An 11,988-nucleotide genomic window follows, 5' to 3' on the forward strand; every position below is an offset into this window, starting at 1 on the left:
TAGTGAAAAGACCTGCCTTATAGCCTTAATTTTTGGTGATTTTTTTTTTTAAAGTCTTATTTATTCTTTTGACTTTTATAGACTTTCTCCTACACTTTAATTCAAACCAGAAATGATTTCCTACAGCAAATTTGAGTTTGGAGTATACACATATGCCTATATATATATGTGTGTGTGTGTGTATATATATTTGTATATATATATTATCACTGACTTGTTTACAGTTATAGTTTGTATCTTATCAAAGTTAATGTATAACATAGTTTAAAGAACCAAACTCTTCAATAAAACTTATTAAGAAAAACAGCATTGCTCTGGGCATCGCCAGCTGTTGCCTTTCCCCAGTCCGTGTCTCATTTCCCTTTTCTCAGAGGCAGCCATTTTTAACTTTTTTAGCAGTTTTCTTTTGGTACTTCCATATTTCTAAATAACATGTCTATAATTATGTTTTTAAAGATTATTTATTGACTTCTCACCATAGAAGATGAAGATTTAACTTTTTTATGCCCTTTTCCAACTCCCACCATCCCTCATCCATATACCTACTTCTGTTCCCTAAACTTTAGATGTAGTTACATCAATTTTGACTAGATCAGCATTCATTGTTTACATTATTTTAATCATAAATGCTATTCAGATCTTGTTTTTTTCCTTACACATTTTTTTGTTTTCCTTAGTGTTAATAATTGTATTTCTTTGGTTTGCTTTTTCAGTCAGCATGCATAAAAATAGACTGCTATTTAAGGAGCCCTGGTGGCGCAGTGGTTAAGAGCTCAGCTGCTAACTGAAAGGTTGGCAGTTTGAATCCACTAGCTGCTCCTTGGAAACCCTGTGGGGGAGTTCTACTCTGTCCTATGGGTTCCTGTGAGTCGGAATGGACGCCACAGCAACAGGTTTCATTTGGGTTTTGGTTTATCACTAATTTATCTCCAGACTCTCCCGTAGTTATCTAAATTATTTTCAGCTCCCTTTCTCGTTCACAGAACTCTGGTGGTGAAGTGGTTAAGCATTTGGCTGCTAATCAAAAGGTCAGCAGTTTGAGTCTACCAGCTATACTCAACGGCAATGGTTTTTTTTTTGTTTTTTTCTTTTTCAGAGGCTTTGATTTTTTGGTCATCTCCCTCTTGGAGCATTAATCTCTTCTTCACTACTCTTCTTCACTACTTGTTCAGGCCAATGCACATATAAAAATTTTACAAAATTGGAAACGCAAAAAAGTTCCTCTGTTGACCTCCTTTACCCCTCCCAACTCTTACCCCCATTTTTATACTCCTTTTCTTATCCAGATGTCTCAGAAGTCTTGCCTACACATGCTGTTTCCCAAATCCTCACCCTCAGTTTTCAACCTACTCCATTCTGGCTCCTGCTCCAACTACTGTAACAAAAACTGGTTTTTTCAAGATCACCAACAATCTTCGTGTTGCCAAATTACTTTATATCCTATTTTACTTCAGCTCTTGGTGGCATGTAACATGGATAACCTCTTCCCTTTTGAACTTTTGCCCTTTTTACCCTTTTGGATAATTACTCCTTTATAGGCTGTTCCTTGTTTGTTCAACCTCTAAATGTTGGCATTCTTTAGGGCTCAGTGCTGGACTTTGTCTCCTTTCTTTCTTTAGATGATTACATCCATTCCCTGGCTTCAATATAACTCATGTTGACAGACTTTAAATTTTTATATCTAGCCCTAACTTCTTCTGTGTGCTGGGCTCATACTTCTAACCCACCCACTTGACACCTCCTTTTGGATATCTCACAGGCCTCTCAACCTTAACATGTCTTAAACCAAACTATTAACTCATGACTGGCCCCCAAAAGAGAACTGCCCCAGACTTCCCCACTCAGCTAGGTGGCACCACCTACCCATTGTTCATGCCAGAAACCAGGGAGTCTTCCTTGATTCCTCTCTTTCTCCTTTCTCTTTAGTATTTACTCCATCAGCAGATCCTATTGTTTTAGCCTCAAAAATCTATCTTAAGTCCATCCACTTTTTATCTTTATTGCTACCACTCTGGGATAAACCACCACTCTCTCTCAACTTAACCACTGTAATTGCTTTCTACTGTCCTCTATACTTTCAATTTTGTCCACTCCAATCTGTGTTCCACACAACAGCCAGAAGAATATTCATTAAAAATAACAAATATGGGTTCAAGAATATTTTAAGGAATAAAGAAATATCCAGCATACAACAATGTGAAATTCACAGCATCTGACATGCAAACAAAAATTGCTAGACGTCAAAGAAGAAGGAAAATACGATCTATAATGAGGAGAAAAAAATTAATCAATAAAAATGGACCCAATAAAATGGACTATAGAATTAGTAGATAAGGATGTTAAAACAGTTATTATAAATACACTCCAATATATTCTAGAAGGTAAAGGAAAATGTGTTGAGAGGCAAGGTACAAATAGAATATATAAATAAAAAAAAGCCAAATCGATTTACTAGAGTTGAAAAATACAATGTCTGAGATGCAAAGGACACTGATACAGAATGGCCTTGACGGGAGATTTGACAATGTGGAAGAAAAAATTAGTAAATTTGAAGACAGCAGTAGAAACTCTCCCAAATGAAACACAGAGACTTAAAAAATAAAAAAGAACAGAGTATCAGTATCCTGTGTGCCCGTCTGTAACTGAGTTCCTGAAGGAGAGGAGGGAAAAGCGAACAGAAAAAGAAATTAAAGACGTAATGGCCAAAATGTTTCCAAATTTTATGAAAATTATAAAATACCAATTCAAGGATCTCAGTCAACGTCTGGTGTATTCTCTCTTGAAATCCTTCAAGACAACCATTAGAAACTGCAAACACAGACAACCTGATTTTTTAATACATCCAAAAAAAAAAAAAAAGACAGCAATTTGTGGTTAACTACAGAGAGAAGCATTCATAAAACTTACCCAAAATATTGGAAGTGGCAGGTTTTTCCCATTTCTTTACAATACAGTACAGATGATTTAATTCCAACTCACTGATGATTTTAGATCCTGAATGACCTCATGTCATTTCCTCCGCTTTTGTCTTAGTTATCTAGTGTTGCTATAACAAATTTGCTATAACAAAAATACCACAAGTGGATAGCTTTAACAAAGAAAAACTTATTTCCTCACAGTAAAGTAGGCTGAAAGTATAAATTGAAGGCATCAGCTCCAGGAGAAGGCTTTCTCTGTTAGCTCTGGAGGAGGTTTTTCTCATCAGTCTTCCCCTGGACTAGGAGCTTTTCCATGTAGGAACTCTGGGTTCAAAGGATGCACTCTGCTCCAAGCACTTCTTTCTTGGTGGTTAGAGGTCCCCCTGTCTCTCTGCTCGATTCTCTCTCTTATATCCCGAAATAAACTGGCTTAAGACACAGTCTAATCCTGTAGATTGAGTCCTGCCTCATCAACACAGCTGCTGCCCATCCCGCCTCATTAATACCATAGAGGCAGGATTTACAACACAGGGTAAGACCACATCAGATGACAAAATGGTGGACAGTCACACGATACCAGGAATCACAGCCCAGCCAAATTGATATGCACATTTTTGGGGGACAGAATTCAATCCATGACAGCTTATAAATGCAAGAACTGAGAACCAGGAAGTTAAATAACTTGTCCAAGGTAATGTTAAATATTACAGAATCGACACTGGATTTAAGCCCTCTGGTTCTCAACCTAGAGAGCTTTCCAGTAAATTAGATGGAAACGCTCCCTTTGGTTTTTTTCAATTAAATTCCTGTACCATGGGCCAATCATGGAAACCCTGGTGGTATAGTGGTTACGTGCTACGGCTGGTAACCAAAAGGTCGGCAGTTCGAACCCATCAGGCGCTCCTTGGAAACTCTACGAGGCAGTTCTACTCTATCCTATACGGTTGCTATGAGTTGGAATTGACTGAACAGCAACGGGTTTATGGGCCAACCATAGGGTACTCCCAATGTATGTGCTAGAAATAAAGTTGCTTGGTCAAGGTAAAAAAAAACAAATCTGATCATATTACACCTTGCTTACACTTCAGTGACTTATTGCTCTTAGGTTAAAGTGCAGACTCTCTATCATGGCCCGTGATAGTCTGCTGATCTGGGTTTATGTATCCTTCTGGTCTCATCTCAGATCACTTGTTTCTTTCCGTTTAGTCCTGGGACATACCAAACTCTTCCTACTTCCAGCAAACTCACATGCTATTTTCTTAGCCTGAAATGTCCTCCGCATCTTTAGGTCTTGGCTTCAATGTTATCTTGCCAGGGAGACCTTCTTTGACTGCTCCAAGTGAAAGCTAACCATTATTTTCTATCACTAAATCCCATTTATTTTTTTCATAGTTCTTATCACTTCTTAAAATTATATATATTTGTGTTTTATCTATCTCCTCTGGTAGATTTTAAGTTTCACAAAGGCAGTAATCATATGTTTTATTATCCATAGTTAGATTTAGCACCTACCATAGTGCCTGGCCCAGGGAGTAGTGATTTAATAACTTTGTTGAGTAAATGAACCTGGATCTCTGTTAGCACCTTAACTTTGCATGTGTGAAACTAATTTTTCCCCTGCAAATCAGCTCTTCTTCTCATCTTCCCTGTTTTTGATAATGGTTCTCTTATTTCATCATTCAGCTAGATGTGAAATCTGGGACTCATTTTTCACTTCCTTTTTTGCTTCTGTCCAGGCCGTTAATTGCTGAAACTGTTGATTCTTTGTTAAAATTTTTCCTGAAATTTGTCTGTCTTCATTCAGGCCCCTATTCTCTTGTTATTCTATTATTCTATCTTGTCTTTCAATAGTCTCGCTTCTTCTAGAACCTCTCCATTTTATTTTAAGAGACATTTTCACTTGGATCAATCTACCCAAAGTACCTCTTGGTTTATGCCATTCACTTGCTTAGAAACCTGCAGTGATGCTTCACTGTCTACAGGAGGAGCAAGTTCAAACACTGTAGTTTGGCATTCAGGGTGCTTGATGGGTTGGCCCTAATCCGTCTTTTATGTTTTGCATCAAGACTGTTAACTCACTAAACCAAGTAACTCCAGCCAATACCTGCCCTTAAATATTTGTTGTACTTTTTCTCTAAACATTCTCTCATGTCATTTTCTTCCTGACTGTAATCAAAACCAAACCCATTGCCATTGAGTCGTTTCCGACTCATAGTGATCCTATAGGACAGAGTAGAGCTGCCCCATAGGGTTTCCAAGGCTGTAATCTTTACGGGAGCAGACTGCCACATCTTTCTCCTGTGGAGCAGCTTGTGGGTTTGAACTGCTGATCTCTAAGTTACCAGCTGAGTGTTTAACCACTGTGCTACAGGGGCTCCTCTAACTATAATAGCCTGCTTCTTTTCTCTATCAAAATTACAAGAAAATATTTTAATTACACATACATAAGTATACACACGTGCATGTACATTGTTATTTATACTGTTTATTGTTTTTCAAGATCTAACTTATGTCCCTTTTTTCTGTGACGTTTCCCCAGTCCACTTTGGTCTACAACATTGTTTCTCAACTTTATTTTCATTATTCCTCCTTAAGAAGGAAAATTTAATTTTTTCCTAACAAGAAAAATACTAAGGAATAAGATTTGTTGGGTAGTATTGAGTTTTGAAGGGTCACAAACCTTTGTAATGTTTATTTTTTCACTCCCTAAGAGCCATTTTTTGCTCCCTTAAATGCATGGTCTAACATATGGCTCCAGCCTTTGGACTCAGAGCTTATTCTCTGTTCAGTTCATGTTGGCAGTAAATCATATGCTGCTTTGGGGCGTTTCCTACACCGTTTTCCTAAAACATAGGTTGCCATTTAATTTCTTGTTTCTCCAACTAGATGCTAAAAGCTAGGTATGGGAGTATTTCTGGACACTTACCTAGCAGTACAAAAAACAAACAAACAAAAAAAAAGGGATTAAGAAAAGTGGCTGATCTATTGCACTATAGGTATACAATTTAGGAAGGCATTCCCCCAAATGACTACAAATGGACTTTCTCATTCCTCACAGAATCTGGCTTCGTATCTTGCCCCTAAAAGGGGAAAGTGTTTATTGGCTGTTAGTTTGGATTTTTCCGTAACCGTGCAGTATTGATAAGTTACATTAAATTATTACTGTGTGGTATGGTTCAGTGAACATAATCAGCTGTGTTGCAATTTAACTATATTGATTTTTCCGTATTGAAATGTACATTCCTCTTGCCACAGGCAGTGCAGTGGCATCTGTAGCCGTAGACCCCAGTGGCCGTCTCTTAGCCACAGGCCAAGAAGATTCTAGCTGCATGTTGTATGACATAAGAGGAGGAAGAATGGTACAAAGTTATCATCCCCACTCCAGTGATGTTCGCTCTGTTAGATTCTCTCCTGGAGCTCATTACTTGCTAACAGGATCTTATGACATGAAAATAAAGGTGACAGACCTACAAGGTAATTTAGATCAACGCTCCTCCTCTTTTTCATCCTTTGCGTTCTATTTGGGATCCTTCTTTTTTGTTAATATGGTGTGGTCGACTTTAACATTTTCAAATTTTAGTTTATGATATTTATTGAGCAGATGATTGGGACTGTGTTAAGATGGACTGTAGCAAACTATTAACTAGATGAGTGAATAATCTTATTTTTATTGTTAAATAGTTCTTAAAAGTATTTAAAAGAATCCACATTTGTTACAGTGAATCATTTTATTATGTGTTAAGTGATGACAGATGTTAAAATATGTATTTAAATACTCTTTTTTTGCTTTTACTTAAACTCATTAGTGTGCAAATTGTGTAATTATGTCTTCAGTATCTAGTTTTGTTTTTAAACAGTCATTAAACAAATATTTATTGTGTATCAACTAGGGATAGACAGACAGATGAACAAGACTGTTAACACCCTCCTTGATGGAGCTTACATTTAGAGGTCAATAAAAAGTAAACCAATAAATGATATGATTTTACTTGCTGACAAGTACTTTAAAAAAAATGATCAAGGTAGGAGATAGTGACTGGGGAGGCTAGGCTGGGAAGGTGATTTTAGAGAGGACAGTTAGAATGGATCTCTCTGGGAAATGCCATTTGAACAAAGACCTGCATGATGAGAAGGAGCAAGCCAAGCCAGGATCCTGGGAGAAGAGCCTAGCAAATATAAAGATGCTGAGGCAGGAATGAGCTTGGCATGTTCATGACAGTGCTGGAAGCCAGCATGGCTGGAACTTAGCAAATCAAGGAAGAGAGATGGGGGAGAACAATTACAGACAGGGTTTTATAGGCATTTTAGAAAGTATAAAGGGAAGCCTTTGGAGAATTTTAAACAGGGGAGTGATATGATCTGTATTACATTTTTAAAAGACAACCTTGAACTTGTAGGGAGAATGAATTTAAGGGGGCCAGGGGGAGAAGTAGAAATGTCAGTGAGAGGCTATTGGAACAGTTCAGGTAAGAGATAATGGTGGCTTGGATTAGGGTGCTAGAGGTGGAGGTGGTAGAAGTGATTGAATTTGAGATATATCAGTTTACTTGTATTAGATTTGGGGAGTGAGGTAAAAAGGAATCAAAGATGATTCCAAGGTTTTTGGCATAAGCAACCAGATGGTGCTATAGAGATGAGGAAGACAGGTGGGGGAGGAACAGGTTTAGACAAGAAAATCAAGTTCGGTTTAGACATGTTGTTGGGTTTAAGATGACTATCAGACAGTTGGAAACCCAAGTGGTATAGTGATTAAGAGCTACAGCTGCTAACCAAAAGGTCTGCAGTTCGAATCCACCTGGTGCTCCTTGGAAACTCTATGGGGCAGTTCTACCCTGTCCTGTAGGATCACTATGAGTTGGAATCAACTCGACAGCAGTGGGTTTGGGTTTTTTTTTTTTTTTAATCAGACAATCAGGAGCCCTTGTGGTGCAGTGGTTTAGCTCTTGGCTGCTAACAGAAAGGTTGGCGGTTTGAACCAACCAGCGGCTCAGTGGGAGAAAAGACCTGGTGATCTGTATCCATAAAGATTACAGCCTAGGAAACCCTATGTGGCAGTTCTACTCTCTGCCCTGTAGGGCTGCTATGAGTCAGAATCGACTCGACGACGTACAACATCATACAATCAAATGAGATATCAAATAGCTATTTGGATACTAGTCTGTAGCTCAGGTGAGCTCCAGCTTCAAGACAGGAGATAAAATGTGGGAATCATAAGTATACAACTGGCCATGTACTCAGATGAAATTTCTTAGGAAGTGAGATAGAAAGGAAGCAGAAGAAATCTGAGGGCTGACTTTTGGAATTCACCAGTCTTTCTGACCAAAGTCAGGAAGGAAGAGAAGGAAAGCAGAGGAGACTGAGATATGGAGTGGCACAAAGTCAAGAGAAGCCAAGAGAGAGTTCCAGGAAGGAGTGGCCAGCTGTGTCAAATGTTGCTATCTGTGTTACTACATATTAGTAATGCAATTAGGCATTCAGTAGTTTATCCCCATTCAAACCTTTCTATTTATTATATTAATGTAATTTAGGATATTTTATATTAATGTCTTAATAGGAGGTCTGTAAAATCTATGGATAGACTTATGTTGCATTATAAATCAACAATTCTTTTTCAATCTAGGGGACCTCACGAAGCAGCTTCCAATCATGGTGGTGGGGGAGCACAAGGACAAAGTGATTCAGTGTCGATGGCACACCCAGGATCTTTCCTTCCTGTCGTCCTCTGCAGACAGAACTGTCACCCTCTGGACTTACAACGGGTAGAGTACAGCTGCGGTCAGTCTATGCAGTGAAAGCACAGACACTTCAGACTACTGAGTTGTGACAATGACAAATTTGAAGAACAGAGACTGATGAGGAAGCGGCTTAGCACGAGGAGACCCCTTGTTACCATTTATCCCCTTGATAGGAGGTGTTGGGTGGTGGTATTCTGCCGTGCTTCCACATGAGCTCGTGCTTCTGTGACCTGCTATCTGTAGTCTCCTTGCCAAAGTCTGCGTAAGAGCTCTTATGTTGTCAGTGTGCACTCCAAGTCACGGTGGGCGACGTGTTTACGGTTTAGTATTAAATGCATTCCTTGGTCTTTGCCTAAATAACAGTTTTATATACACATTGAAACTGAACTTTAAGTATATTATTATATGTAATGCAGCCAAGTTCTACGCAGGTTAAACATAGGTGTTCAGAAATTACTTTTGATCTTCTCACAGTCCCATGCTATTGTGTCACCTCTCAGCTAGAGGTGAGAATTTTATATGTATCTCTTAAAAATTAAACGGTGTTTTCAGTAAGGATCATTATGGAGGTTAAAGATGGATAAGAAACTGCTTCTTAGTTCATTATGTGACATAGGCTTTTTTTTTCCTTAAACCAGAGATATGACTGTTAGTTTGTTACATTGTTTTGTTTCAGGCTAAAAGGTGTTTGCTTCAGAGACTTGTTAATTTCAATATTTTGAATGCAACAAGATACCTCCCTTGCAAACTGTACTGTGGAAGCAGAGCAGCGGCAGTTATGTGATGCAACACTTGATGGTACAGTAAATTTACTGGCCAGCATTTTTCCTCCTTAAAAAAGATTAAAAAAAAAAAAATTGCCATAGACCATAGCATGGCTTGAAATGCTATGTCTGCATGATAATTTAAAATGGAAAATTTAAACTTTGCACTCCAAAAGCTTATTTGGATCTTTTTCTTGCACTGTTTTATGTAATGCAGAATAATTTTATTTCTACAGGATTGTAGATCCTAACATTTATGTATCTTTATTTTCATATCGTACAGTAATTTTACTTTAAATTATTAAATAGGCTACCTTATTTATTTTAAATGCAGTTGAGTTGGTTCTAATTATTGAACTGTCTGTGCAGTGTATGTAGCAAGCATTTTTAACTGTTGTATACAAGTGGAAAGGGTATTAGAAGTGTAACTGTGCTATTATTTCAATAAAGACCTCTCGACACTTAAAACTTTAGTTTCTCGGTGTGTTGGTTTGCTGGTGCTTTCGGAACAGAAATACTACAAGTGGGTGACTTTAAAGAACCAAAATTTGTTTTCTCACAGCTCTTAACAACAACAAAACCCACTGCCATCAAATTGATTCCAACTGATAGCGACCCTATAGGACAGAGCGCCTGGTGGATTCGAAGTGCTGACCATTTGGTTAGCAGCCGTAGCTCTGGAGGCTAAAAACCCCAATCAGGGTCTCAGCCATATGGATTCCTTCTATGGGTTTCTTCCCTGTTTTCTGGTGACTACGATCAGTTCTTGATGATCCTTAGCACTCCTTGGTGTTCCCTGGCATCTGTATTCCCCCTATGTGTGGCTCTGTGGCATTCTCCTCCTTTTTTTAACTCAAAAGTGATTAGGTTTAGGACCCATCCTACTCTGGTATGATCTCACATAACAAAGGAAAAATCATATGTCCAAACAGGATCACATCTACAGGTACAGGGACCAGGACTTCAATACGTATTTTAAGGACACAATTCAATCCAGCACACTCAGTGTCTGTGGTTTTCAGGTTAGAGTGTTATCTTTCAAGTTTACTGGGAGGTAGTGTGGTCCAATGGATGAACCCCATATTGTTTCTTTCTAAAGTTCTTCCATAACTTGCTTTTTATCCCTTGGGAAATGCACAACACATTCTGTCTCTTTTATCCAAGATTGAGAGAAGTTTTCTATTCAGAATGTGAGAGTTGACTAATAAAGCCTGACAAAATGTATAAATTGTAACTTATACTACGAATATGTTGAATTGGGTGCTTTAGAAGGAAATGAAATCTAGTTACCTTGTGGGCGTTCAGTACGTACACAGTTTTCCTACATCTCAGGTACACAAAAGGCACGTCTGCTAAAAGTAGGCCAGTCTCTCTTCTTTAGTTTACTTTCATTCCTAATTTCACATGTAGTTATTAGCAGGCCATTAGTGTTAAGTTTAAAAGTAGGACAAAGGGCGATTTCTTGATAAAAACTAGCTCAACTTATGGTGAAAAAGTTTATAAAATAACACATTCTATCTTCATCACTGTCAAGGAGAAAACTTTAAGATCCTCCTAGATATGGGTGTGGAATTAATTTCTCTTACTGCAGTACGTTAGATAAGCACTAGAAAGTGACTTATTTCAATATCTTGCTGTCCACACTGCCTTCTGCATGTGCTGCTGTTACCTTGGAGCTGATTCCAACACTCACGGTGACCCAATGTGTGCAGAGCGGAGCTGTTCCGTAGGGTTTCCAAGGCTATGACCTTTGGAGGCAGATAGCCAGGCCTTCTTCTGAGGCTCTTCTGGGTTTGTTCTAATGGCCAACCTTTCAAGCACTAGAGTGCTTAACCATTTGTACCACAGAGGGATTCCCCTTCTGCATGTAGCGGTACTGAATAGACTTTTTTTTTCTAACCTCGAACTTTCTTTTATTGTAAAAATAAACACAGCTCGGCATTTGCCAATTCAACATTTTTTAAGGTGTACAATTCAGTGATATCAATTACATTAATCATATTGTGTAATCATCACATAATCATTGTCAAATTTCCTGCCACCATAAACAGAGACTGTTAAAAGTGACTTCTCCTTTCTCCCTCACTCTGCTCCTTGGTTACCACTAACAAGTTTTGATCTCTTTACATTTGCCTCTTATCTCATGTCAGAGATCATACAGTATTTGTCCGTTTGTGATTGACATTTCAGTCCCTGTGTTTTCAAGGCTCATCCATGTTGTAGCCGATGTCAGGACTTCATTTTATGTGAAGAGGCTCCTGAAGGGTTGGGTAATGAGACGACTGAAATAACGTTCATTTTCGAAATCTTTTTCAGTTGGAGTGCGGGGAGGCGGGGTTAGGATGGGGATGCTATGCAGAGGTTAACTCTTCTATGGGAGCTTCAGAGGTCTGATTCGAATTTTATTTTTAAAAAAAATTCTAATAAGCAAAATGCACACTCAAGCGTACTGAATTATATACCAAATTTTAACACTTTTAAATTCGTTGTCATTTAATTTACTTTCATGTACACCTCTGAATAAGACTTCTCTTGAAGTTCCCTGAGATTGCAAGGCCAGCAGTTGAAGAC

At 38.3% G+C, this 11,988-nt stretch overlaps 1 protein-coding gene across 1 annotated transcript in view; it reads left to right on the plus strand.

Annotated features, from left to right (window-relative positions):
• The window catches only part of WDR47 (WD repeat domain 47), a 59,141-nt gene extending 49,112 nt beyond the window's left edge, over positions 1–10,029 (plus strand). The window contains exons 14-15 of the mRNA XM_003409539.3: positions 6,174–6,392; positions 8,539–10,029. Coding sequence (XP_003409587.1) covers positions 6,174–6,392; positions 8,539–8,681 — 362 coding nt within the window. The 3' untranslated portion in view covers positions 8,682–10,029. The remainder of the gene's footprint in view (positions 1–6,173; positions 6,393–8,538) is intronic.
• The last annotated feature ends 1,959 nt before the right edge of the window (positions 10,030–11,988 follow it).

This window comes from Loxodonta africana, chromosome 3, assembly GCF_030014295.1.
Source record: "Loxodonta africana isolate mLoxAfr1 chromosome 3, mLoxAfr1.hap2, whole genome shotgun sequence".
Taxonomy (NCBI): domain Eukaryota; kingdom Metazoa; phylum Chordata; class Mammalia; order Proboscidea; family Elephantidae; genus Loxodonta; species Loxodonta africana.